At 60.7% G+C, this 25,531-nt stretch overlaps 2 protein-coding genes across 11 annotated transcripts in view; one reads left to right on the top strand and one right to left on the bottom strand.

Moving 5' to 3' along the window:
* ITGB2 (integrin subunit beta 2) overlaps positions 1-21,750 on the bottom strand; it is a 33,175-nt gene extending 11,425 nt beyond the window's left edge. The window contains exons 1-8 of one of the 9 annotated variants that reach the window (XM_072738953.1): positions 13,852-14,239; positions 10,215-10,296; positions 7,341-7,436; positions 5,813-5,882; positions 4,329-4,389; positions 4,002-4,090; positions 1,364-1,544; positions 327-497 (exon numbers count right to left, since the gene is read on the bottom strand). In XM_072738953.1, the coding sequence (XP_072595054.1) occupies positions 327-497; positions 1,364-1,544; positions 4,002-4,090; positions 4,329-4,389; positions 5,813-5,860 (550 nt within the window). In that variant the 5' untranslated portion in view covers positions 5,861-5,882; positions 7,341-7,436; positions 10,215-10,296; positions 13,852-14,239. Of the gene's footprint in view, positions 1-326; positions 498-1,363; positions 1,545-4,001; positions 4,091-4,328; positions 4,390-5,812; positions 5,883-7,340; positions 7,437-10,214; positions 10,376-13,851; positions 14,296-21,478 lie in introns of those variants that run through there. The other 8 variants (XM_072738959.1, XM_072738957.1, XM_072738961.1 and 5 more) reach the window with 8 other exon arrangements.
* Positions 21,751-24,219: 2,469 nt separating this feature from the next.
* The window catches only part of SLX9 (SLX9 ribosome biogenesis factor), a 34,490-nt gene continuing 33,178 nt past the window's right edge, over positions 24,220-25,531 (top strand). Inside the window, exons 1-2 of one of the 2 annotated variants that reach the window (XM_025985493.2) lie at positions 24,220-24,322; positions 24,582-24,629. In XM_025985493.2, the coding sequence (XP_025841278.2) occupies positions 24,588-24,629 (42 nt within the window). In that variant the 5' untranslated portion in view covers positions 24,220-24,322; positions 24,582-24,587. The remainder of the gene's footprint in view (positions 24,323-24,581; positions 24,630-25,531) is intronic. The other variant, XM_025985494.2, reaches the window with a different exon arrangement.

The raw sequence follows: 25,531 nt of genomic DNA, 5'->3' as shown, positions 1-25,531 counted from the left end.
ACACGACGGAAGGAGAAGGACGGAGCAGGGAGGAAGCGGAGGGCTGCATGGCAGTGTCGGGGGGTGGTGGCTGGGGAGGCTGGGGTGGCCTGGAGGGGCTGGGGGGTTGGGGGTGGATGAGGGGTGGCTGGAGGTGGCCCAGGGGTGTCTGGGGGATGACCCAGTGGTGGCCGGGGGTGACCCAGGGGTGGCTGGCAGTGGCTGGGGGTAGCCAGGTATGGCCGGGGGGTGACCCAGGCAGCACCCCCCACCCCACCGCCCTGCCCTGCGTGGCTCTGGGAGGCGCATGAGCGGCAGGCCCGCCTGGGACCCAAGGGTTGCCTCACCGATGCGGCCGGACTCGGTGATTTCGTTGAGCGCCCGCAGCAGGTCGCCCCCCAGCTTCTTGACGTTGATGAGGTCGTCCAGCATGGAGTAGGACAGATCCATCAGGTAGTACAGGTCGATGGGGTAGCCCTTGGCCCGCCGGAAGGTCACATTGAAGGCAGCCGCCTGACCTGCGGGCAGACGGGGCGAGCGTGAAGGCATCTCCCAGGCCCCGACCTGCCCTCCGCGGGCCCCGAGGTCTCATCACCGCCCCCTCCTCCGAGGCCTGTGGACACGACACCGGGCTCCTGGCTACACTCGAACTAGGAGACGGAACCTTCCGGACCTACTCATACCACCGAGTCCTCGTTCAGGGAGCACTGTTGCCGTGCACGGGCACCTGGCTGCCCGCACCAGCCCTGCTCCATCCCCGGCACCCGGCTCCCCCCAGCCGGATGCAGGCCCCTGTCCCAGCCTCAGCGTAGCAGGTGCTCAGCAAACACGTGACGGGAGGGTGAACGATGGAGGGAGGGGGCCTGGTCGTCTCTCCGTCTGTGCCGCCTGCCGGGTGCACCAGGGGGGCAGTGCTCACCCAGCCCCACCCTGGCCAGTCCGCCCCGTGGTCCTGCTCCTCCCACCAGGCCCGCCTCCCCCAAGGACTCCTCCTGGAGCACTGACGGGGCTCTGCTGTCAAGTCAGTCTGAGCAACAATGACTCCGACGTCGCTCAGGCTCCCTGCCTACAGGACTCATCAGGGCTTTTACTCCGCCAAGAGCCCCTGACGGTGTGAGACGAGGCTAGAAGAGTTCCTCCTCCCCTTTGGAAAGGACACAGAGCTAAGGCACAGAGCCGCCGATGGTGGGCGTGGGGGGTCCTCCCGCAGGCGGAGGGCAGGGGCCACGCTCCCTTGGCCGAGTGTCCAACAGTCTCTAGGTCTCCGGGGCTCGCCTGCCTTGCTGCCCGACCTGGCCACCGGACGCCTGGACTATCACCCAGCCCTGGCACCCAGAGCCACCAACACGCAGATGCCACTGACCCCGGCCGAGGCCAAGCCTACCTGGTCTCAGGTAGAGCGTCACTTTCTGCGGGGACAGCTGCTGCCGGCCGCCCTTCTTGTCCTCCTGGATCTCGGCCAGGCTCTGAGGGTCCATGATGTCATCAGCCGCACATCCTTTCAGCAGCAGCTGCTCTCGGGTGTCACAGCGAATGGAGTCGGGCTCCCCTAGCCCAGTGAAGTTCTGGGGGGTGGGGGGGGTCAGGGGTCAAGAGTAGGGCAGAGGCAGGGTGGGGGCTGCACTGTGGGTGCTGCACGAGAGCGGCCCTTGGGGTCACTCGAGGAGGCGGCCCCTCCTCTGTCGCACCTGGGATTGGGGACAGGTGTCCGGGTGGGGAGGGGTGGGGGTGGGAGGTCGGGCAGCTGGGTGGGAGGAGGACACCCGCCCTCTGACGGCCTCTCCCTGAGGCTGTGGGTCACCCCAGATGATGGAAGGACCAAGGTGTCCAGGCCCGGCTGCCCCTGCCGGGGCACCTGGCCAGAAGTGACCGGGGTGGCTGGGCCTTTAGTAGCAGAGGTGCCCTCCCGAGAGGAGGCAGGTGCCACCCCGGGGGCGCCAGCACACAGGCCGACCTCTGGGCCAAGCCCTGGGCTGTTGGGAGAGGCAGGCGGGGTCCTGGATTGGGGCAGCGTCCTCATAAAGGCCCCTGGGCTCTGAGAGGACGGGGCGGGAGCAGGGGCCCTCTTCCGTGGATCCTGACGCCAGGCCAAGGAAGGGCACGCTCAGGGACCCGGACATGTCTCTGCCCCCTTTCTCAGGGGGGTCCAGGAAGGGGCAGGGGGCTATGCCGGAGGCTGGTTAGGTGCGGCCCACCGCGGCGCCCGGAGGGTGGGCACTTCCCGAGCCGCCCGTCTCCCCGGGGACCTCTGTCACTGCTCGCAGGACCCGAGGAACAAAGCGAGCCCCCCGGGAACAAAGGCCTACGCTGCAGCCCGCATTCGCGTGGAAGCTAACGAGCCTCACCCTATTTCCAAGGAATCTAACGAGCTCTGTCGCGGGGAATGGGGAACTCCAACCTGCCGGGGACGTTTCACCCCCGGGGCTGCGGCCACACCGTGTCCAAGGGGGGAGACCACACCCGGCACCCCACTTCCTTGTAGGTGCTTGTGGCCAGGGCGTGGGCCGGCCGCTCCGAAGCCCCTGCCGCGTCGGGCGGGACCGAGAAAAGGAGGAAACGTGTCGCGGGGGCCAGAGCCCGGCTTCTCCTGAAAGGGAGGCCGGAGCCTGCGGAGAACCGCCAGATTCCCCGGCGGGGGCGAGGACGATTCTGGGCCTGGGGCATGTCACTACTCGATGGGGTGAGCACTGGGTCTTATATATCATATGTTGGCAAATTGAACTTAAATTTAAAAAATGTAAAAAAAAGAAAAGAAAAGGAAAAAAGTGCTCAGAAAATGGACGCGGAGGTGTGCCTGCTGGACAGAGACGGGGGAGGTGGATGAAGTCCTCCTTACACCAGGAGCCACAGGGGAGTGCACGCGCTGGACGCCCCCACGGTGCAGCCCTCGCCGGACTGGTTGGGGTGCCCCCCCCCCGCCCCTGGGCGCTAATGTCAGGGGGTGAAGCTTCACAAGAAGCAGGCCTCCTGGCCATGTGCATCACCCACAAGTCACGTATTAACCGCAAAGAGCTAATGGTGACATGGCGGTGGAGGCGACGCCCCTCGGCTGGGGGCTCTCACCAGCATCACCAGTGTGGGGACAGAGGCACGTCGTGAGCCCCGTGCGGGGCACCTGCCCAAACACACGCCCTGGACCCAGGGAGAGCGAGCGCCGGGCCTCCTAGTGGCCGCTGCTCTGAGCCCCTCGGAAGTGCCGGGTGGGGGGGGAGTGCGTGACCCAGAGCTGAGGGGCTCCCGGTTCCGGGGGACTGAAGGGCCAGGACACCTGCTCCCGGGTGTGATCCTGGGTCATCACACAGCCCAGGGCAAGCGCGATCGAGGGCATCATGGGCACAGCTGGGAACGTTTGCATAGGGCGTGCAGACGTGAGCAGGTGCCGTGGCCACGGTCCAGTCCCGGAGGAGCGTGTGGTGGGTGTCGGGGCGGGGGGCAGGGCCCTGGGCTTGAGACAGATGCTTGAAGTAAGGAGGGACAAAGGGGCTTCAGGTCTGCAGTCTACCCTCAGTGCGTGCATGCGTCTCTGGCCCGTCCTGCAGCGTCAGAACCTCAGGGACCCCGAGGGCGGGAAGGCACGGTGGGGACAGGGGCACAGGGTGAGGGGGCCGTGGGGGGGGCCTGGGGCTTCTCTCCAGGAGTTGGATGGGCCGGGACAGGAGGGTCACGGCCGCTGCGTGAGAAGCACAAAGGTCCCGTGCGGAGCCTCCCACACCTCGTCCCCGTGCTCTCACTTCCTGACAACCTCCTCACGTCCTGTGGTCCCTGCTCAGGGCTCCTGCCTGGGCAGGGGGCACACGGCCGGGTGGCCCCAGGCTGCCCTGGGGTGGGGCCGAGTCTGTCTGTCTGTCTGTCTCTCAGCCCCCAGGCTGCTCGTGCCCCCCCCGGAAACAGAGTGGTGGCCCTCCTGGTGCCCAGCTCCAGAGGCAGAGGGAGGGCGCGGGGACAGGAACGGGGACGGGAACGCGGGACGGGCAGGACGGGCGCGAGGTCCCGGGGGGGGGGGGGGGGGGGGCGGCTCTTACCAGCTTCTGGCACCAGGCGCAGCCGGGCCCCGACTCCACACAGTCCCGGCACGTGCTCACTTTGTACTTGGTGCACTCCTGGCAGGACGCTGGCGGCAGGAGGAGGCGGCTCTGTGAGAGGTGGCCCGACGCGGGCCGACCCTACGCGGCGATGCTGATGGATGGGGGCAGGGAAGCCCCACACACGGGGTGGTGGAGAAGGAGGGTCCCCAGGAGGCCCGGGTTGGGGCAGAGCTGCCCTGGGGGGCAGGACAGGGGGCAGGTCTGCTCTCCCCGCCCCAGGACGTGGTGGGCTGTGTCGTGCGGAGCTGCCCACGCGGGACTCACCAGCCCAGAAGAAGAGCAGACCCTCCAGGGTGAGCAGCAGGGCGCTGTGGCGCAGCATGTCCTGGGGAGGGAGGGGGGCTCAGCGACCGCCTTGGACCCTGGGCTGGCTGCCGGCAGGTGCAGAGCTGGGAGGCCCGGCCATGCTGCGTGGGTGCAGGCCACGCCCCCCACGGCCTTGCCGCAGGAGAGGAGGCCCGAGGGGTTAGGGCCCTGCCGGGGACCCCGGGACCCCTGCCCAGCACACGCACAGCACGCGCACAGCACACACAGGGTGCACACGCTCTGGGTCAGGGCTGCGGCCGTCCCACGCCTGGGTCCCCAGTGAACCGGGCACGAGGACCGGAGCGCCTCCCGGGTGCCAGGCCTGAGCTGGGCGCTGGGGAGGCTGAGGCCTGGCGTTCAGGGCCTTGCTCTGGTTCCTCAGGGCGGACAGGGCGCCCTCTGACCCACGGCCCGCGGGGCTCGGGCCACATGGGCAGCACCACCCCCCTGGGGCCCCGGCCCCGCCCTCGGAACGCCTGCCTCTGCGACCCCAGGGGCCCTGGGAGAACCAGCCTGCAGCCTGGGGCTCCTGCGCCTGGAAGCCCCGTGCGGCCTCACGCTCCGTCTCTTTGGAGGTGACCCTGCTCCCTGGGCCCCACCAAGATCGTAATCAGGACCCAGAAATGTCAAAACAGAACCCTCTATCCTTCCCGTTCGGGGTCAAAAGCAGAAGCCACATGGTGCCGTGGCTTCCTGGGTCAGAGCCGTGGCCGGATGGGCCGGGGAGGCAGTTTGGGTGCCGTCCAGGCCCCGCACGTTTATGAGAGAAAGCCCCTTGTCGCCCGCCGTGGGCACGTGGGGCTCAGGCCAGGCAGGCTCCAGCCTTTCCTGCTGCATCCGGGTCCCTCCGAGGTTCCGCAGCCGATTGCTCACACTGCCTCGGGTGTGCTCACCGACCTGGGCGCTGCCCCAGGCACCCTGGGCCCCCGGAGCTCCAGCAGGGCGAGCGGCTACCCCAGCCCCGCCTGGCTCTCCGGCAGCCACAGACCGGACCCCCAAACAGTCACAGCAGCCGGCACGGAAGCTCTTCGGGCCGTCACGTGAGAGCTGAGGCCCAAGCTGCGGCCAGGTGTGGGCCTGGGTGCCAAGGCCCCCACGAGAGGGGACAGCCGCGGTCACGGTGACACCGCCCAGGCCGAGATGGCCTGGCTCTGACCCTGGGAGGGTGGGCGGGGGCTGGTGGCAGCCCTGTCCCCAAGCGCTCCTTGCCCCTGGAGCCCCCCAGCCCCGCGGGGGCAGGATGCCAGGACACACGGGGGCTCTGGGAGCTCAGAGGGAGGCCGGCCGAGCCTCAGGGGGTGGGGGTCGCCATGCACAGGCCGCGGGAGACCCCGCCACGGGGGCCCCCCTGGGCAGAGTCCCGCAGCCCAGCCCCTCCAGCAGCACAGGGGCTGCCCGCGGAGCCTGGGTCCCTCTGGGTGCAGCGGGGTGCGGAGGCCTACCCGCTCCGGTGGTGGCCTGGCTTGGAGCGCCGCAGCACCTGTCCCCATGGGCACTGGACCCGGAAGGACCCTGGCACGAGAGCAGGAGGGCACGTGGGGTCCAGGCGGAGCTGAGCGAGGAGGAGGAGGAGCGGGGGCAAGGGCCCCGGGTCCAGCCGGTGCCGCTCAGGCCCTCCCGCTGCCCTGCCACCGAGGTGGGGCACCCCACTCTACCAGCCCTTCCACCTCGTCTCCCTGGAGAGAAGGGTGGGCCCCTCACGGGGACCCGGGTGCTTGAGAAACCCAGGGTCCTCCCGGCCGAGAGGACTTTGCGACACAGCCACCCTTGCATGATCCTGCCTGCCAGGAGGATCCTGGCGCAACCTGAGTGTGACCGCGGGAAGTCGCGGGTCTGGGAGTCTCCTGTGGGGTGGCTTCCCGGAGCCCCAAGACCTGGGCCTGGTGCTCCCCTGTCCCCGGCCCGAGCAGCACCCACAGCGTGGATGTGGAGGACCAAGGCCACCTTCGGGAGGATCAGCTCTTTACGGCCAGGCTCGGAGAGCCCAGCGAGTCCCCCCCCACACCACACACACCATATTTGGTGAAAGACAAGAAAAAGAGGAAACCTTAGCAAGAAAACACTTTGGGCGGCCTGCAGAGTCAGGATGGCAAGGGTGTCACATCAGGCTTCCTGTCACCGATGAAGAGATGCTGACCAAGGGAACCCCTGAGGACCCGCTGGACGATCCCGCAGGAACTCACAACTGCGGTAGCGCGAACGCTTCCCGGGAGGCCAGAAGCCACCTTAGCTTCGCATAGTGTGACCTCCAGGGTCCTGTGGCTTCAGCCACGAAAATCCCTTTAGGAATTTGATTTCTCTCGGGGCCCCTGAGGGGCTCAGTGGTTGAGCATCTGCCTTGGGCTCAGATCGTGACCCCGGGGTCCTGGGATCGAGTCCTGCACCGGGCTCCCTGCATGGAGCCTGCTTCTCCCTCTGCCTGGGTCTCTGTCTCTCTCTCTCTCTCTTTCTCTCTCTCTCATGGATAAATAAGTAAAATCTTTAAAAAAGAAAAAGAAAACAAAAGAAATTTCCTTTCTCTCTACTCTCCCCACGCTCCCACAATCCCTAGCAGCTCTTCCCGCCCACAGTCCCGTCCCTGGGCTTTCATAAAACCACCTTTTTGCACCAAAGATGCCTCAAGAATTCTTTCTTCACCGTTGGCTCCCGACCCACCTTACAACAAAAGTCGGAGGTTTTGCAAAAGTGCAACCCCTGAGCTAGGCCACTGGAGAGCCCCACTGGAGACCCACTGTGCCTCCAGGCCACTGGGTCTGAGAACCAGTCCACGCGGCTGACGGGGGCTCCCCGCATCGGGTGCCAGGGCGGGGTGGGGGTGGGAGGTGCTGCCTGGAAAGTTCACAGGTGGGAGGAGGTGGGGGCGGTGGGTGATGTGATGCGCACCGGGTGTGACCTGCAACTGATGAATCACCAAATTTCAGAACCCCTGGAACAAACACAAAAGGGAGGCAGGGGACCCCCCACACACACCTGCATTCACCCCAGGAGCTTGGGGGATTCAAACGTATTTGACGGAGAAAACAAGCAAATGTCTGCGACGGCTCCCAAACAGGCACCGGTCAGCCTCTTTGCACCAAAAGAGAGAACGTGGAGATGGGATCACTTCTGTTTCCCACACGAGCCCCCAGACCTGGACAGAAGCCGCGGTCGGAGCAGGAGCTCGGAGGCCGCAGACGGGCCCGGAGGCCAGAGGAGGCGCGACACGCGTCCTTGCCCTTGTAGCCCCCCAGCCCCGTGGGGGCAGGATGCCTGGACACACGGGGGCTCTAGGAGCTTGGCAGGAGGCTGGACAAGCCTCAGGGGGCCGGGGCTGCCATGCACAGGCTGCATGCGACACGTGTGTCCTCAGGGCGCCAGCCCCACCACCGCGCCACTGTGGGAAGTCCAGGAGCAGAGGCCTCCCGAGGGCCGCAGCGTCTGGCCACAGGAAAACGGCGACACGTCCTCCCACGTACTCATTAGAAGATGTGAACGCTCTGCTGCTGGGCACGTCTCAGGTCAGGGGGTCCACGGGGTACTTGCAGACAGCATCCTCGGCCCCGTGCTCAGCGGCCTCACGGGGCGTGAAGCCCGCCGCCCTGTGTGCTCCCCTGCGACAAGGACGGAGGGGACCCTGCGGGCGCAGGGCCCGAGTGCGGGAGGCGGGGACGCACCTGCGGGGCACGTCGTAAGGCGGAAGATGAAACGGAAGCTAAAGCAGAACCTGTCCCCCTGGCAGCAGCGGACGAGCCGTGTCAAAGGCCCAGCCGCTCTGGGAGGACAGGTCACGACGGCGGCGGGGAGCAGGCCGCGTGCCCGTGGGCGAGTCAGAGGCCCTGAGCGGGTGGCGCAGCAGCCTTGGAAGGCGACGGGCGGGTGGGGGGGCTCCCCAGGAAGGGGCCCCTTCCCACCAGAGGCCCACGCGTGCTCCGTGTGGGGAACAGCGTGATGGAAGGACCGGGAGGATGTGCACCTGCAGGTCGGGAGAGCTTCTGAGCATAAAAAGGAAGGGAGAAAATATCACCAAGAAGCTACCGAGAATTGGTCCAAAAGAACACCTTCCGGGCGCCAGAGACGGCGTTTCAGGAGCCCAGCCGGGGCAAGAGGGTGATGGTGGCCTCGTGGCCGAGGGTCCAGGAGTGGGAAACCGGGAGGTGGCACCCAGAGGAGGCAGTGGGTGCACGGGGTCCGGGGTACCCGGGGCCCCTGGCCCCAGACGTCAGGGCTCCGGTCCAGCATCAGCTGGAAAATGTGTCTCCCCTGGGAGCACCCGCTCCGCCATGGGCCCCGCACGGTGGAGAGAGTGAGAGAGCGACCCACCGACCCCGGGTCGCCCCTTCCTATCTGGGTTGCCCCCCTGGGGGTCCCGCGGAGGCCGGGTCTGCTGGCTGCCCGCTCCCCGAGCCCCAGAAGTGGTGCCGAACTACACATGTGATTGTGGAGTCACTTGGGGCTTGAACCACCGGTCAGGCCCCGTCCCCCCAGGAGCACGCAGTCCCCCAGGGAGCGGGCTGTAGACGAGGCCTGTGCTGCGCTCAGCGCTCCCGGCCCCGGGACAGCTCGGTGGCGCCCAGAGTTGGCGCCGGGCCTCCCCGTGCTTGGGGCAGCAGGGAGCAATCCCAGAGGGCGGGGGGCAGAGGCCCAGCCTCCCCTAGATGCCCCCTCGGACCCCGCCCGGCCTCTGCGCAGCCAGCTCCCCACCCGCTCGCAGATGCACTAGCCAGCTCCCCAGCGCGGTGACAGCCGGCAGAGTGGTCCCCGGTCACCTGGACGTCAGGCGTCCACACAGAGGCCTCGCGCCTGCACAGGATGTGGGACCGAGCCCAGGGCCCGGCCACTGCCGCCAGAACCTTCCTTGAGGACGTGGGCAAGGGGGTGGCTCCTCCCCGCCCCCTCGGGGTCCCAGGCATCCTTAAAGGAACAGTGCTCAGGGCTCCAGTGGGTGTGCAAGGCAGGCTCCCAGCCCTGGGTGGGGGGAGGACAGGGTGCCAGGGGGAGGCGACCCCGGGGGACTGCGGGTGAGGTGCCGCCGGCTGGAATCCAGGCGGACCCAGGGTCCAGGTCCCCCGCTCCCCGGAGCCTGGGTGGGACGCTGAGTCACACACCAGACACCTGCCCCTGAAACTCAGCTCCCAGGTGACACCTTCCCAGCCCCAGCTCACGACCCTCTGAAAGTCCAAGAGAAGAGGTGGACCCCACCCGAATGCACTCGCACGCCTACACGACCCCCACAGCACTCACATGTGCACACGCACAACACACACTCGCACACCCCACATGCCTGTGCGTACCTCACACACTCACAAACCTACACATCCCACATACTCAAATCTTCACGTAAACATACCTTTACATATTTGCACACATGTTCACATGCTCACACACAACACACACTCACACACACAGGCTCCGTGGGAGGCTGGACCACCGCTGCCAACTTTGGAGGCCTCTTCGAGCAGGAAGAGAGGCAGGCTGGGGCCCCAGACTCCCCGCACAGCCCCGGTTCCACCTGCTGCGGCTCCTCTGGGGGTCTCACCTGCCCCCAGCTGCCCTATGGCTCACATCAGGGGCTCGCCAGGGACCTTAGGCCCAGCAGCCAAGGCTGAAGGTCTGGCCCGTCCTCCTGCCATGCTACCTCCTGCCCTCCGTGACGGGTGTTCCCAGTGCCCCGTGTGGCTGCCCGCGGTGGGCACGGCGCTCACCCCCCCACCAGATCTCAGGAATGGGGGGGCCTGGCGTGGACCGGCCCCAGGCGGGTACCAGGGACCAGGCTACAGGGTCCTCTCCAGGGCTGGGCCGCTCCCCGGGGAAACCATTCCCCTCCAGGAGAAGAAGCTGGACACAGAGGAGCCCCTGTGCACTCACCCCGCTGATGCCGGTGACCTTGGTGGGCGTCCGGGCTGGGCAGGGAAGGGGCGTCCGCTCCGCTCTTCACCAGGCTGGGCTGCTGCGCGGTTGAGAAACAGGCCGGTGAGCCCTACTGGTGAGGGCACGGTGCTTCCTGTTCTGAAGAAGCTGCTCCAAAGCTGCTTCAGAGGAAGTAGTTACATGTGGCTGATTGCACACCACAAGTGTCCCGTCAGACCCCAGCCCTGCACTCTGCGCCGGCTCCCGCCTTCAGGTGTCCAGGGAGGGCCACACAAGCAGACGAGGGGCTTGCCATTCGTCACACACCTTCGGCGAGCAGAATGCAAGAGGGAGGGATGAGCAGTGTGGCCCAGGTACTATGGTGGGCACAAGGATTCACCCCCATGGGCGGAGGTGGCCGTGCCCTGCAGCACGGAGGACCACGGACTTGCACCTTGGGACAGGGGCCCGGCCTGCAGACTGCACATGCAGGAGAGGCAGGTGCCTCCATCAGGGGCCGGGAGTTAGGATTTCGGCCACGGGGATGAAAAGCATGACAGGAACTGAGGAGCAGAATGGTGAGCAGGGCAGGAGCAGCCCCAGCACAGAGGTTGGAAGAGGCAAGACAGGTGCAGATGCATGATGCCCACACCCATCAGCCCGCCGGGCCTGGGAGCAAGACCTGTGCACAAGGAGGAGCAGAAGGTCCAGGAGAAGCTGCAGGTCCCACAGAAGGGCTGGGGCAGCAGGCCACATGCCCTCGGGACGCTCCTGATGCCCTCGCAGGACAGAGCAGATAGCATGAGAGGGTGCCGCGAGGTGTGGGGGATTCGGGTGGGGGACGGGGGTGGTTAGGTCCACACAGAAACAAAACCGGGCATCTCCAGATGAACCAGGATGCAGACCCCTAGCTCCCTGCACTGTGCGCGAAGGATGCTCTCCAGCAGGAGGCAGGCAGACACACGGGCAGACGCACACATCCAACGGGGACACGAGGGTGCGTGACACAGAGGTGAGCAAGGATGTAAGCAGAAATGACCAAGCCTATGTAACTGTAGGTTTTAAAAATAGAGGTAAAAATATGGAGAATCTGAAACAAAAATAATAGGAGACCAGGGGAGCACACTGCTGTTCCTGACGCTCGTCGATGGACGTTTTAAGAGGAGGTATTTGATATTATATGTAAGAACAGAGTCTTCTTAAGAATTTAAATAGGATATATGCATCTAAAAAAAAGAAAATTTGACAAATCTTGTTTTAAAAAAGGGAAGAAGAAATAGAATGAATAAGAAAGGATTGTAAATTAAAAACATACAATAAGATATCAGGAATGACCGCATTTCTAAAGATTTTATTTATTTTTGAGAAAGAGAGAGGGGGGGTGCACGAGTTGGGGGACGGGCGGGGAGAGGGAGAGAGAACCCCAAGCAGACTCCCCCACTGAGTCCTGAGCCTGACGCAGGGCTCGATCTCATGACCCCAAGACCATGACCTGAGCCGAACACAAGAGTCAGACACTTAACCGACTGAACCACCCAGGTGCCCCAGGAATGATTTCAAATGTTCTAGAATATTCCAGAAGTTCAGGAATCACAGCACCTAGGAGTGGGTTGCCATCTCCCTCTTCAAATAAACAATTCTCGCATTGAGTTTTAAAAATAAAGAGACAGGACAAGATCCCATTAAATGCTCTCTTCAGGGGATCCCTGGGTGGCGCAGTGGTTTGGCGCCTGCCTTTGGCCCAGGGCGCGATCCTGGAGACCCAGGATCGAATCCCACATCAGGCTCCCGGTGCATGGAGCCTGCTTCTCCCTCTGCCTATGTCTCTGCCTCTCTCTCTCTCTGTGACTATCATAAATAAATAAAAATAAAAAAAAAATTTAAAAAAATGCTCTCTTCATGGGAATCTGTTCATTATGGAATGATTCCAGAGAATAACGAAGAAAGGTAGACTGAGACTGTCCCCAAGTCACCCCCACTGGTGGCTCATGAGATAAAGCAGTGACTGTCACCGGCCCCGACACCACAGAGTCAGATACCGCGTACTGTGCACATGCCTTTTTTGGAGCTGTCTGGGTGAAACAGTATAAATTTAGACACTGATAAATTAAGTACAGCAATTGCTACTGCCGAACCCAACTCAGACCAAGACTTTAGATCTAACTAACAGGTTGTAGGAAGAACAGGGGACAGAGGGACGTGTTAATGACACCACAGGGATGCAAGCGCCAAGACCCCAAACTGCGAGAGATAGAAGAGGGAGGGAGAAGACATGGCCCAGGAACCCGTAGATTAAAGGATTTGGGAGAAAAATCAACCGATCACGATGCATGGATCTGCTATATTAAGAAATTACTGCTGGGGCGCCTGGGTGGCTCAGTCGGATAAGCATGTGACTCTTGGTTTCAGCTCAAGTTGTGATGTTGGGGTCTTAGGGTCGAGCCCCTCGTTGGGCTCCACGCTCAGCACAGAGCCTGCTTGAGAGTCCCTCTCCCTCTGCCCCTCCACCCCCTGTGCTCACTCGCTCCCTCTCAAACAAATAAATCTTTTTTTTTTAAAATTACTGTTACTTTTTTTAGGTGTGATAAAGATTTTGTGATTGTATGAAAGCGTTGTCGCCTTTGAGAGTGACGCGTTGAAATGTCTACAGATGACGTGATACGATGCGCTGGGTGTGCTGCCAAACGATGAGGAATGGGGTCGGATGATGGAGGAAGGGTGGTGAAATAAAGGGGACGTTCACCTTCTCATGCACGGGGTGTGGGCTCCCAGGGGAGCTCTATCTTAACATCTACCCGAGGTCAAAATGACTCAGCAAAAGCTCAAAGCATGGACTCTGCTTCTGCCCGGAGCACACACTGTACGTGTCTGCTTTGTTAAAAAAAAAAAAAAAAAACCAGAAAGGAGCATTCCAAGTATTAAGGTAAGAAAAACAAAAAGCCCTCCCTGACCCCCCCTAAGATTAAAGTCACACAGCCTCGCCCACCCCAAGAAGATAAGATAAAGTCTGTAGCTTTCTGGAATGTCCTTCGTCGCCATGGTCGGTAATTCTATGAGAAACCCTACATAACGGCGCCGGCCACCCCTTCCCCAAGCACAGTCTTCCCTGTGGGCTCTGCGGAGCCCGGGCAGTTGGCCTCATGGGGCTCCGGTAAAAACTCTCTTCTTTTCTCTTTCAAAGTTTTAAGACATTTTGCTCATTTGGGGACAACAGTGGGTGAGAGCATAAATAAAACAAGAGCGGCCGGGAGCTGAAGATTGGTGAAGCGAATATTGAGGACGTATGGACTCACGGAACTGTTCTCTCGATTTTCCGTAGTATAAAAGGTTTTTTTGTTTGTTTGTTTGTTTTTTTGTTGTTTTTCACTGCAAAGAGAAGTGTAAAGTTGCTTACGGGGGATACTTTCAGTTTTACATGATGAGAAAGTTTTGGAAATTGTCTGCACACAATGTGGAAGTGACGTCTGAACCGGGCACTTAAAAATGGGAAGGGTGGTCAGAGTTAAATTGATGTTGTGTGGGTTTTTTGTTTGTTTGTTTGTTTACCACAATTAAAAAGAAAAAAAGGGCAAAAAAAAATGCTACCTGTTTAACAGATAAACTGTTAAAATAGAGGACTAGAAGACAAACGTAGTATGTGCTGGGAAATACTCACAATTATGTAGAAATGATGATATCGAAAGGTCTGATTCAAGGAGCACCGGGCGGTTTAGTCAGTGACGCCTTCGACTCCTGATTTCAGCTCAGGTCATGATCTCAGGGAGCCTGCGGAAGATTCTCTCTCTCCCTCAGCCCCTCGTCCTCCTCTTCCTCCCTAAAAAAAAAAAAAAAAAAAGTAGAACTCAAGGCAAAAAACACGTTAAATGCTCAAGGAACGATGGAGGTCATAGAATTCATAATCCACAAGGAAAGCTGAGCTGTCGCAGGTCTTTCTATGCTGCACAAAACGGCTACAAAAATACGTAGAACAAAAACTGACAGCCCCGTTAGCAGGTGGCCCCGGCCACGACCGCGGTCTTCACGGTGCTTCTCAGACGGAACAGAAAGGCCAGTGAGGCCTGTAGAGAATCTGAGGAATGTGACCCCTTCTCTCCAACCCACAAACGGATCATCTATTAAGCCACCAGGGAAATCTCGACATGTTCTAAAGTACAAACGTCCGAAGGAGGCCAAATCCATGGACACAGTGGGAGAAAAGGAGCAGTTAACCAAAGGGTGACGTTAAGGAAATACCCGGAGTCCCGAGAAACCGGCAGCAAACCGAATGCAGACTCGGGAGTTGCCCTGTGGGATGTTCACACGGTGGCATGAAAACCAGCAATTTAAGTGTTTTCTGCGGAGCTGTGTGTATCTGCGAGTCACCTCCCGATGTCGACGCTGAGGTTCTTGAGTGCAGGGCTTGCAGAAGGACGTGTGGTGTGATAGCACGCGGCCCACGCGATGCAGGAGACAGCCACGCGCTCATGAGTCCCCAGCTCAGGACAGTGGTCACCTCTGAAGGCACAGGGGACAGAGGACTCCTCGGAGAGGAGCACAGAGGTCTTTAACTTTAAAATTTTAAGGGCGAAACATTCTGGGCAAAGTAAAAGGCAAAATGTTAAGATCGGACGGACGAGGATGGCGGGTATGTGGGTGTTGGTGATGCTGGTCTTCACACTTTCCTGTAGTCTTGAGCTATTTTATTTTAAAAAAGGAACAACAGGGAGTGACTACAAATGAGCAAGAGGACTGTGTGAGGTCATGGAAATGTGCTAAAGCTGGGCTGTGGTGAGGATTTCACAACTCTGTAAATTTGCTAAAATCATTCAATGCTATACTTAAAATCCGTGAGTATTGGCATGTAAATTCTACCTTAATGAACTTGTAAGAAATGAAACAAAATGGAGACCATTTGGCAGGAAAAAGGAGCCACCAGCAGCTTCGAGCCCCAGCTGAGGCCAAGCAAGCACACTCCACTCCATCTCTACCACTGATCCCAACACAGAGTGAAATAGAGCAATTTTCTGAAAGATCAGGGTGAGAAGTCAAAACCTGATGAAAGGTTGATATGGGGGGAATGTTCTGTCCCCCCCCCCAGACCCCAGGCTTAGTTCAAGGTAGCCAGCACCCCAGATGAGCATGGTGCACGTGGCCAAGAGAAGCCCCCACTTTCTGGACGTTGGGCTGGGAAGGGATGCCCTGATGGGTGGAGACAAGGGGTGCTGGCGAAACCCTCGGTCAGGAAGCCAGCTGATAAATTAAGATTTTATTTATTTATTTATTTATTTATTTATTTATTTATTTATTTATGAGAGACACAGAGAGAGAGGCAGAGACCCAGGCAGAGGGAGAAGCAGGCTCCCTGTGGGGACCCTGATGTGGGACTTGATCCCAGGACTGCAGGGTCACGACCTGGGCCAAAGGCAGATGCTCCACTGCTGAGCCACCCAGGCATCCCCAGCTGATAAATTAAAATGCAGCCCTAAAAACAATAAGTGCTTGACCTGAAAGATCAAAACAAAAAACAACAGGGGAGGGAAATGGAAATGGAAAACAGAGAACAAACAAAACTTTAAACAACAGACCTAAATCCAACCATTTCAAATAATTACATTAGTTGTAAATGGTCTAAACCCGCTGGTTGCGAGGCAAATGTCTTCAGGTGACAAAATAGACCCGCAGACGTCGGAGAGAACTGAAGTCCCACCCGACACATCCTGTAGCCTCGTGGAATTAAAACCAGGAAATAAGCAGCAGAGAGGCCTAGAGAAAGCTCCGGGGAGACACACTTCTGGATAATCCGTGGGTCAAATGGAGGCCTCCAGGCAAATTAGAAAATGTTGAAGGGGTGGACTGAAGTGCTGCGAATCACACCTCCAGGAAGCCGAAGGTACAGCAGTGCCCGAGCGAGTCCGGGGCGTCACACGCGCGTACTAGGACGTCAGCACCATGAGTGAGTCCCAAGCCTTATGCCAAGTGGGGGAAGCCCGGGGGCCGCACGAAAGCCAGCGGCGCGGAGACGGGGGCCGCCAGGAAGGCAGACACCCCAACCAAGTGAGATAGCACTTCGCACGGGCGCAGGTTTGGAGGGGCCGTGAGGTAAGGGGCGCTACGGGCCCACGCGTTTACCGGGGCACCGGGCACGTCCGTTCTTCCTCGCAGCACACCCGACCACCGGCGCCGAGCGACGCCGGCGAACCACGAGAGTAGACTGTCTGCGAGCAGGGAGACGGCTAGAGGGCCCACGGCGCACCCCACCTCCGAGGCCGTGGAGCCAGGGCTCGGTGCCGCCGACTCGGCAGCAGGTGGCAGGCGGGGGTCCTGGGGTGCGCACCGAGGGGCTGTCCATTCCGAGGTGAGGGTGTGACGCAGAGGACAGGACGGCCCGAGCAGCGGCGCCTCCGGGGCAGTGACCATGAGGGAGGACGCTTGGGCTTTGAGAAAAGATGACGGAACAGAATTCTGGGGACAACCTTTCCCTCTAAGGTGCCCAATAGCTTCCATTTGCGGCCACTTTCGCCTAAGCGCCCAGGAGATCAGCTGCACTTCCTCGGGCGGTCAGTGAGGCCTTGGCACCTGGCCCGGCAGCTAGTGCCTCCGCAACGCCAGGGCCCAGCTCGGGGACCGGCATGCCACGGTGATGCAGGGCGGAATGAGAAGGGCTCCCCCAAAGTATTCAGGGCACGGGGGTGCGGGGCTGGGGCCAGCCAAGGCTGCAGAAAGGAGGAAGAGATGTGGGAGGCAGGCTGCTTCCATGCCCTGGCTGCCCCGAGTGCTGGCCTGGGCACGCCCAGCCTCCCTCCCCTCCTAGCCGCATCCCCACGGTACACGGCGCCGAGAGGATTACGGGGGACTCCGTTGTGAGATTTTGAAGATGATAATTTTTTTAAATTTTATTTATTTATTCATGAGAGACAGAGAGAGAGAGAGAGAGAGAGAGGCAGAGACACAGGCAGAGGGAGAAGCAGGCTCCACGCAGGGAGCCCGACGTGGGACTCGAGGCCGGGGCTCCAGGATCAGGCCCTGGGCTGAAGGCGGCGCTAAACCGCTGGGCCATCCGGGCTGCCCCATGATAAAATATTTTATCCTTAATTTTTATGGCAAATAGACTGGTGAACACTCAGAAAATAATGCAGTCCTTGTTTTATTCCACCAGGGACTCTGCCTTGCCTATCTGAGCTTGAGTGTTCCCTGCACTCAAATATTTTAATGATGGAGAAATATTTTAATGGTGGAGAAAATGAGGCTCCTTTCAGAGAATCCCAGGCAGGGTTTCGGTATCTTGGCCGATGCTGGGGAAAGGTTGGAGAGTCAGGCACGCAGCCCCGACGCCGTGTGGGTATGAAGAGCAGAGCGTGACACCTGGGGGCCCAGTCATCAGCGGAGGCCCTGAAGAAACAACCGCCCAGCACTCAAAAGGCAGAGAATGGGGGCACCGGGGGCGGCTCAGTCAGTGGAGTGTCTGACGCTTGGTTTCCACTCAGGTCGTGATCTCAGGGTCATGGGATCCACCCCCAAGTCAGGCTCTGTGCTCAGCCAGGAGTGTGCTTGGGGGTCTCTCTCCCCCCGCCCCTCTCCCTACTTGAGTCCACACACTGCATGCGCGCTCTCTCTCTCAAATAAGTACATATATCTTTAAAAAAAAAAAAGGCAGAAAACAAGCTTGGCCCTTGAAAGGATGCTGTGATGTGACGGCACTTAGGTCAACAGCAAGGCTGTGACAGCACTTTCCCGGCTCACACCCTCCTATCTTGCATTCCTTTGCCAACTTCCTTCTGCCCCAACTCTTGTCTTTTCCTGACCCTTCCCCCACCTTTGCTTTTATTTTCTTTTTGATTTTTTTTTTTTCCTACCAGTAACTTCCTTCTGTGATGTTGATTCAGCTGTGGCTCCCTTTGTGGGGGAGGAAGGGAGCGCAGGAGCTGGCAGAGGCAGCTGCAGAGGCAGGAGGCAAGCACTACTGGGGGGTGGGCGGGTGGCGGAACAGAGCAGAAGACAGTGGCTGCCCTGGTAGCTGCTCCAAACAGTTGTCTCACTGGATCCCCCACAGATTCATACAAACAGGCAGAAAGTCACCGTGCCAGGGCAATGGACAGCCCTGCTGTCAGCCAGGCCACATGGGTGTCAGGGCTGCCAGGTGAGCATAGAAAGTGGGGAAGATATTGGGGAGGTTGGGGCCATTTCTAGCCACCCACTCTCCTGGATGCTGGCCTGGGTATCCTCATCCCCACCCACATGTCAAGCAGAGGGCCTTGTCTCCTAGTCTTCCTCTTTCTGGCTTCCTCCCTCCAGCTCCTCTAAAGGAAGGACACCCCGAGGAGGCTGGGGCGGGGGCTGACTGACAGCCTGAGCAGAGACCGCCCAGCCCTCATCAGAACACAAAGATTAGCCAACGGGCTTGACCATGTGCAGGATCACACTGAGACCCTGTTAGAGGGCAGAAGACTTGGCTCTGGACTCAGAGGAGATTGAGCCAGAAAAAGTGAAGCAATGATCAACTCTGGGGGAAAACCAGAAGTTGTACAAGGAAGAAACGATAATTATAGAATGTCCACTTGGCTCAGTCGTGCACATTTACATGATCAGAATAACAACAGCCCTGAGCCCAGATTAGAAATGAAGCTGTTCGGGGCACCTGGGTGGCTTAGTTGGTTGAGCATCTGACTCCTGATCTCAGCTCAGGTCTTGATCTCACGGTTATAAGTTCAAGCCCCATGTTGGGCTTCACGGTGGACATGGAGCCTTACTTAAAAAAAAAAACAACATAATTTAAAAATGAAACTATTTATAGTTCTACAGAGATGTGAGGGAGGGCGGGGGTGTGAGAAGCTAACATCCTCATTACCACAAATGGAAGGTCATCATGCCTTCCCTGCCCCCTGGAATCTAATTTCTCCTTTCAGTATGAAAACCAGGTTGAAAAAAACGAAAAAAAGAAAAGAAAACCAGGTTGACCTGTGGGGCGCCAGCAGGTCAGGGGAGTCACCCAACCCTAACCCAGGTCCCAGGTCCCGGGTCCCTTCCTCTCCTTATCAAACTGCCATTTCCTGTTCAATTTGTCATTTCTACCAATGCCAGATAGAGCCACTTGTGGACATCGTTAGGGGTGCGTGCCCCCTGAAAGTCTGCGCTGCCTTTGTTGACACACTTTGTACCTTCCAACCCTGGATTAAAGGACTCCGTTTCCATGATTGCTCCAGAGGCCTGGTTTGGGGGCGTGACTGCTGAGCTAAGAGAGGAGCTTGTGCTTGGGGCCCCCCGGATCGGCCCACTGGTGGTGGTAGTTGCCTCTACACACTCGATCCCTTTCCTTCCCTGGGCCCTGGTTTCTCCCGCCGTCCTTCCATTGTGGGGACAAATGAAGACCTATGAAAGGGTCCCGCAGAGGGCTTGGCACACACAGCAGGTGCTCAATGAATGTAAAGTTGCAAACCATAAAAAACGGTGATGGAGACAAGGTCCCAGAGATCGTGGAGCTTTGAACAAAACTACTGCAGATTTTTTGTTTTAAGGGAGTATCTATTCCTAGATTTGTAGAGAAATTCCTTTTTGGGCACCTGGTAGCTCAGTTGGTTAAGCATCCGACTCTTGACTTCCGCTCAGGCTGTGATCTCAGGGTCGTGAGGTCGAGCCCCACGTCAGGCTCCGTGCTCACTGTAGGGTCTGCTTGAGATTCTCTCTCCCTCTCCCGCTGATCCTCCCCCCTCCTCCCTCTCTAAGAAAATAAAAAGAACTCTCTTCTCGTTGAGTTTTCTGCTTCCACCCTTGAACTTTTGGACCTGGGGGAACAATGTACTTTTTCTGCATTTGTTTCTTTGCATGGAATGGACAGGAATGAAGTTCTCAGCCCAACACTTTCTTCTCTCCCGTCCCGAGGCGCGGTGCCAGTGAGGGCCCGGCTTCCCCGAATGCTGACAGCACGAGGGAAGGAGGACGCAGGGAGGCTTGGCATCTGAGGCCTTCGGGCGCCGGTGCAGGTGGCGGCCCCTGCCCCAGCCCATCCCCAGAAGAAGGTGGGTTTCAGGGCAGGTTGACATTTGGGAGGCAGGTGTAAGGAGCTTTCTGACGCCTCTTCCCACCAAGAGCCATCCCTGGGAAGCTCCACAGAAAGCCCACTTTCATTTTCCTCCGCCGGCCGGGAGCCCTCGCTTCCGCCGCTTCCGTCGACTCTGCCCCATGCCCGGGCCCATCTGTGTCGTCTCGCCCGCAGGGCCATCCGAAGCCCTCGGCCCCCCGCCCTGCCTGGGCATTCCCCGTCATGCAGGGTCCACCCAAACGCCGCTCCCAGGGCTCTCCCTGCTGTGTCTGTGCTTGGTAAGGGCCCATCCTTTCTTGTGGCCCTGGGGGGGGGGGGCACTCAATACACAAATGTGCCATGTTGGCTCCGTGGAGGGGAAGGACAAGGACCCGGCTGCTCCCTCCTGGCTTCTGCCCGCCCCTCCCCCTCTGCCAGTGAGGACGCTGAGCACCGGCCTCCATCGGAGGGTGTGAGGCTCTGGGCCAACGGGGACCAGAACAGCGCCTGGCACAGGGTGCACCCAGGGCAGGCTCTGCAGGTCACGGGTCACGGGGCTGCTGCTGCGGAAACTGCTGGGCTCTGCCCCTGGGGCACCGGCAGCCACAGAGCAGCCGTAGGCAAATGAGCTTCGCGCTCCCCACTGCGAGCCGCTCCGGAGCAGCAGGGCTGGGGGCAGGACCGCGTGGGAGAGGAGGAAGGGCGGCGCACCTGGAAATCCCGGCTGAGCCCTCGGCCGGTGCCTGCGAGGAATGCGGCCCCACTGGTCCCGGCGGCCCCCTGGATCCCGTCCCGGTGGCCGTGTGGGGCTGGAGCAAGGGCTTCACACACCCGGGGGGTCTGATCCTCAGCAGGGGCCAGAGCCCAGGCCCCACGGAGCCTGCACCAAGGCGGCACGCGGTGCGGGGGAGGAGCGGGGGACATCCGGAGCCCAGGACAGAACCGGGATCACCTGAGGCTGAAGGTGACCCTAGGGGCCTTTTCTCTCTCTTGAAAAACTTCTCTCTTGGCCTCTCGCACCAGTTTCAAGACTCTCTTTCCTCTGCAGAGGAGACTGAGGCATCTCACTGGGCTCCCCAGTTTCCCCCAGGCCCCAGAGGTGGGCGTCCCTGTGTCTGCCCACCTGAGTCCACATCGCCCTTGCCAGCCAGCTCGCAGTCTCCGTGAGCTGCTCCAACCCTGTCCACCTGCTTCCTGCCCCCACTCCCTCACCCGGCCTCGGTTCTGGGCCTCAGGTGCGCCTCTCGGCGCAGAGGGACCTATCCAGAAAGATCTCACCCTCCTTCACCTGGGAAGGCCTTGCAGGCCGGGGGCGGTCTTCTCTGTCTCCTCCTGGTTCTCTCTCAAGGAATAGCGGTACCTCTCCAGCACGGGGCAGCAGAGGAGCAGGGCAGGGCAGCAGTGGCGGCCCACAGCCTGGGCTCTGGGAAGCCTGGACTGCAGTCCCTCCCGCCCGCTGCGCAGGTGGCTACATGGCTGTAGCCCAGTTCCTGAAAGGGGGGGTGAAGGGTCCTCCTCTCAGGACACTGAGCTGAAAACCCTGAAGCTCTCAACACAGTCTGCGAAGACGGAGGTGGGGCAGGGGTCTGGGCGAAGTGCCCAGGGCCCAGCCCACCAGGGCTGGTGAGTTTGACAGCACAGGGGTGGGAGAGGGGGGAGGATCCCATTCTGTGGGAAAAGCACCCTGGAGCTGGTTAAGCTGGGGTGAGGCTAAGGTGGAGCGAGGGATGGAACATGTGCCCTGATCTGGGTGTGACCCCATCCACATGAGGAATTGCAGGGGGGTCGGAAGAGGTCACACGGGTAGGAGGGGGGCTGGGCTGAGCCCCTGGGCTGTGGTGCTGGGTGGGCACCAGGGAGGCCTCCCCTTCTTACACCTGAGCAACATGAAAATTCCTAGTTAAAAAAGCTGCAAGACCCAGTTTGGGGGGCTCGGGGGAAGGCGCTGGGAGGAGCTGGCCGTCCATTGCCAGGCACCTCTGCGCAAGGGGAACAGAGGGATTTTATCGGTTTAAAGTAGTTTTCTCTATTTTCCAAATGGTTTACGACAGCCGCGTAGTATTTGTAATCAGAAAAGGATGTTAACCGGGGCCCCTGGGTGGCTCAGGGGTGGAGCGTCTGCCTTAGGGTGGGCTGTGATCCTGGGGTCCAGGGTCCAGTGGGCATCGGGCCCCCTGCAGGGAGCCTGCCTCTCCCTCTGCCTGGGTCTCTGCTCTCTTTCTCTCTGTGTCTCATGAATAAATAAATAAAATCTTTTTTAAAGAAAGGATGTTACCTAGAAGTTAATCTGACCGCGTATCAAACGTCAGAAGCGGCTCTCTGCCGGGCTGGGGGTGGGCTGGAGGGAGGGGCAAGAATCAAAGCTGGAAGTCTGGGGCCTGGGCTGTGGGGCCGCCCTGGGGGGCAGCCAGCAGCCCCACCAGGCACCTGCTGCAGCGCTTCCCCCGCCACCCCCCATCGCTTCCTCCAGTCGCCCCGGCATCCCGCAGTGGGTTGGGCACATTATGTTCACCCCAAAAGTTTCCAAATTTGGGAACTCTGCAGCACTGATCGGCGGCCCCCAAGCTTCCTGCCACGTTCCTGGCGTGGACACTCATGGACACGCCACCTGTGGTTGCCCCGCGCCCAAGCGCACAGATTGGGGACCCGCCGCAAGGTCCAGGGTGTGCGCGCGGGGTCTGACCGCGGAGATGTTCAGACGATAGGTGGCCCCGCAGGGACTCAGACCCGCCGTAACCCCGCAAGTCCCTGGAGCAAAGCCCCGGGTCTCGGGGTGGAGGCGGCACGAAGCCAGCTCTGCGCTCTCGGCCCAGCCACCTGCCGGGGCTGTGTCTGGAGGGATCGCAGGGAGGCACTGTGCCCAGGTGCCCAGGTGCCCACGCATGTACGCAGCACAGGCGACCCCATCCCCGCCGGCAGCTCGCCTGCTGTGCCCTCTGGGTCGCAGGGAAGGCTCTGGGCATGGCCGCGGCGCCCCCCGCTGATAAACCAGGCTAAGGAGCACTGGCCTCCACGCCTGCCTCAGTCTCCCAGCTTGCAGCCAGTGGGGCAGGTCTCAGCGCACGCCCCCCCATGAGGCAGGGCCTTCCCAGAGTCGCTGGAGGTGGAGGACGGCCTCCTCTCCCTTGCCCTCCAGCACCTGGGCTGGGCAGGATGGACTGGGGTCCCACTCGGGATGCCGCCCCCGCTGCCCCCACACCCCGACCCCGCACTTGAGGCCTACCTTTCTGGGGCCCCTGGAGTCTACTGCGCCTGCAGCCTCCAGAAGCCCAAGGTGCCAACCCCCGTGGAGAGATGGGGAGACAGGTCCGGGTCAACCCCAAGCCCCGCCGTCTACCTGGGGGCGCGTACACCAGCCTTCCTTCCCGGAGTGAGGCCCCAGGGCACCCTGAACCTGGACTCAGGCCAGGACTTGTGCAGGAAGAGGGGCCTAAATGGGCGGAGGAAACGTTCCCAGGGCTGAGGGGCACGGGGCTGGGCGCTGCACCTGGGAAGCTGGTGGCCACCCCCCAACCTGTGGCCACCCCGGGAAGGAGGTCCTGACACCTGGCACTTGGCGAGGGCAGGGTTAGGGCACTGGCTGGGGGCACACAGGGCGGGGAGTCCAAATCCTAGGACCCGCGGGCGGCACCGGAGCTGCAGGGCGCTGCCCCCCCACGGGAATCCGTGGGCAGGTGCTGGCACACGCAGTGTGGAAAGGTCAGTGGCCCCCGGTGCTTCATGATGAAGCCCCTCGCGGAGGGCCTGGGGGACAGGGAGGGGCAGTGGGCAGCGGGCACCACCTGGAGGCCATCCCTCCCCGGCTGCGAGGGACCCCAGGCCTCGGCGCACAGGTGCACAGACGGCTTGTGTGCCCAGCACAGGGGCAGGAGGGTCCGGGCGCAGGGGGAGCAGATTCTCCGGCAGCCCCGCTCCCAGCCCAGAGGCCCAGGGTGTGACCACGGCGGGCCGCGAGCGCCCTCGGGCGACGAAGGAATGAGCCAGAGAGAAAGCAAAGAATCCGGGTCCTGCAGGGAGGGGCTCAGTGGAGACTCCGCGGTGGAGCGCTGGGAGCGGCTGGGGCGGGACCTCCCGGGGAGGGCAGGGCCTGGGCAGCCCCTCCAGGGCTCTCCTCTGGGGAGCTGGGGGGCGGGTAAGCAGAGAGGGACTCCAGGGGTCCCTGGGTGCAGCTAGAGGGCGCGGAGCCCAGACAGGCGGCCAGAGCAGGAGCCCTCGGGGTGGGGGGGAGTTTGGGGGGCAGAGATCAGGGGGCTGCTGGGTTGGCATGGAGAGGGGGAGCCAGCAAAGACGACACCTCGGGTTTTGGCTTGAGCAGCCGCCTGGGTAAGGTGGTGGAACAGATTGGGATCAGAACCAAGAATTCAGTTTTGTGGTTTTCACTACATTTTCAGGTGGAGATGGAGAGATCCAGCTGCAGATGGAAATGTCAGGATAACAGGGTAGGGCATGGAAGCATGGACGGGAGGGGGTCACTCAGGGGTCCAGGGGACAGATGGACAGAAGAGACCCCAGGACTTTCAAACTTCCTAGCTGTTCCCTTTTGTTGGACGCTGTTTTCCCTTTTTTTTAAAAAAAGATTTTATTTATTTATTTATTCATAAAGAGGGGGGGCAGAGACACAGGCAGAGGGAGAAGCAGGCTCAATGCAGGGAGCCCGATGTGGGACTCGATCCCAGGAGGTCTCCAGGATCACGCCCTGGGCTGAAGGCAGATGCTTAACCGCCGAGCCTCCCAGGGGCCCTGAACACAGGTTGTTATAGCAGGGATTATGGATGATTTTTCCTTTGTAAATATTTTTGTCATTCAGGTTATTTTTATTTTTTTAAGATTTTATTTATTTATTCATGAGAGACACACAGAGGGAGAGAGAGAGAGAGAGAGAGAGAGAGAGAGACACAGGCAGAGGGAGAAGCAGGCTCCATGCAGGGAGCCCGACGTGGGACTCGATGGGGTCTCCAGGGTCACGCCCTGGGCCGCAGGTGGTGCTAAACCTCTGAGCCCCCCGGGGCTGCCACCGTTTTCCCTTTACTGAGCAAACCTGCGCTGCCCGGAAGAGGCAAAGAGCAAGCCCTGAAGCTGGCGGGGTCCGGCGGGCCTGGAGCCCACCTGGTGGGGCTCCCGCGGGCAGGAGGTTGTAGCCCCAGCAGGCCGCTCTCTGCTTTGACCACCTGGTCTGGCAGATGCTGGCCCAGACCCACGGTGGCCCCGGCAGCCCTTACGGAGCGGGGGACGGGGGGTGTCAAGCCTCAGACGGCTGCCGGGATGTCTCCCAGGGACATTTGTCTGTGCCTTCGGCCGGGATGTTCGCTGTGACGTCACCCCTGTCCCTCGGGCCTGAGGT

The sequence above is a fragment of the Vulpes vulpes genome, chromosome 15, assembly GCF_048418805.1.
Source record: "Vulpes vulpes isolate BD-2025 chromosome 15, VulVul3, whole genome shotgun sequence".
Taxonomy (NCBI): domain Eukaryota; kingdom Metazoa; phylum Chordata; class Mammalia; order Carnivora; family Canidae; genus Vulpes; species Vulpes vulpes.
Note: the sequence above shows the minus strand (reverse complement) of the source record. Positions and strands in the feature narration are given on the sequence as shown.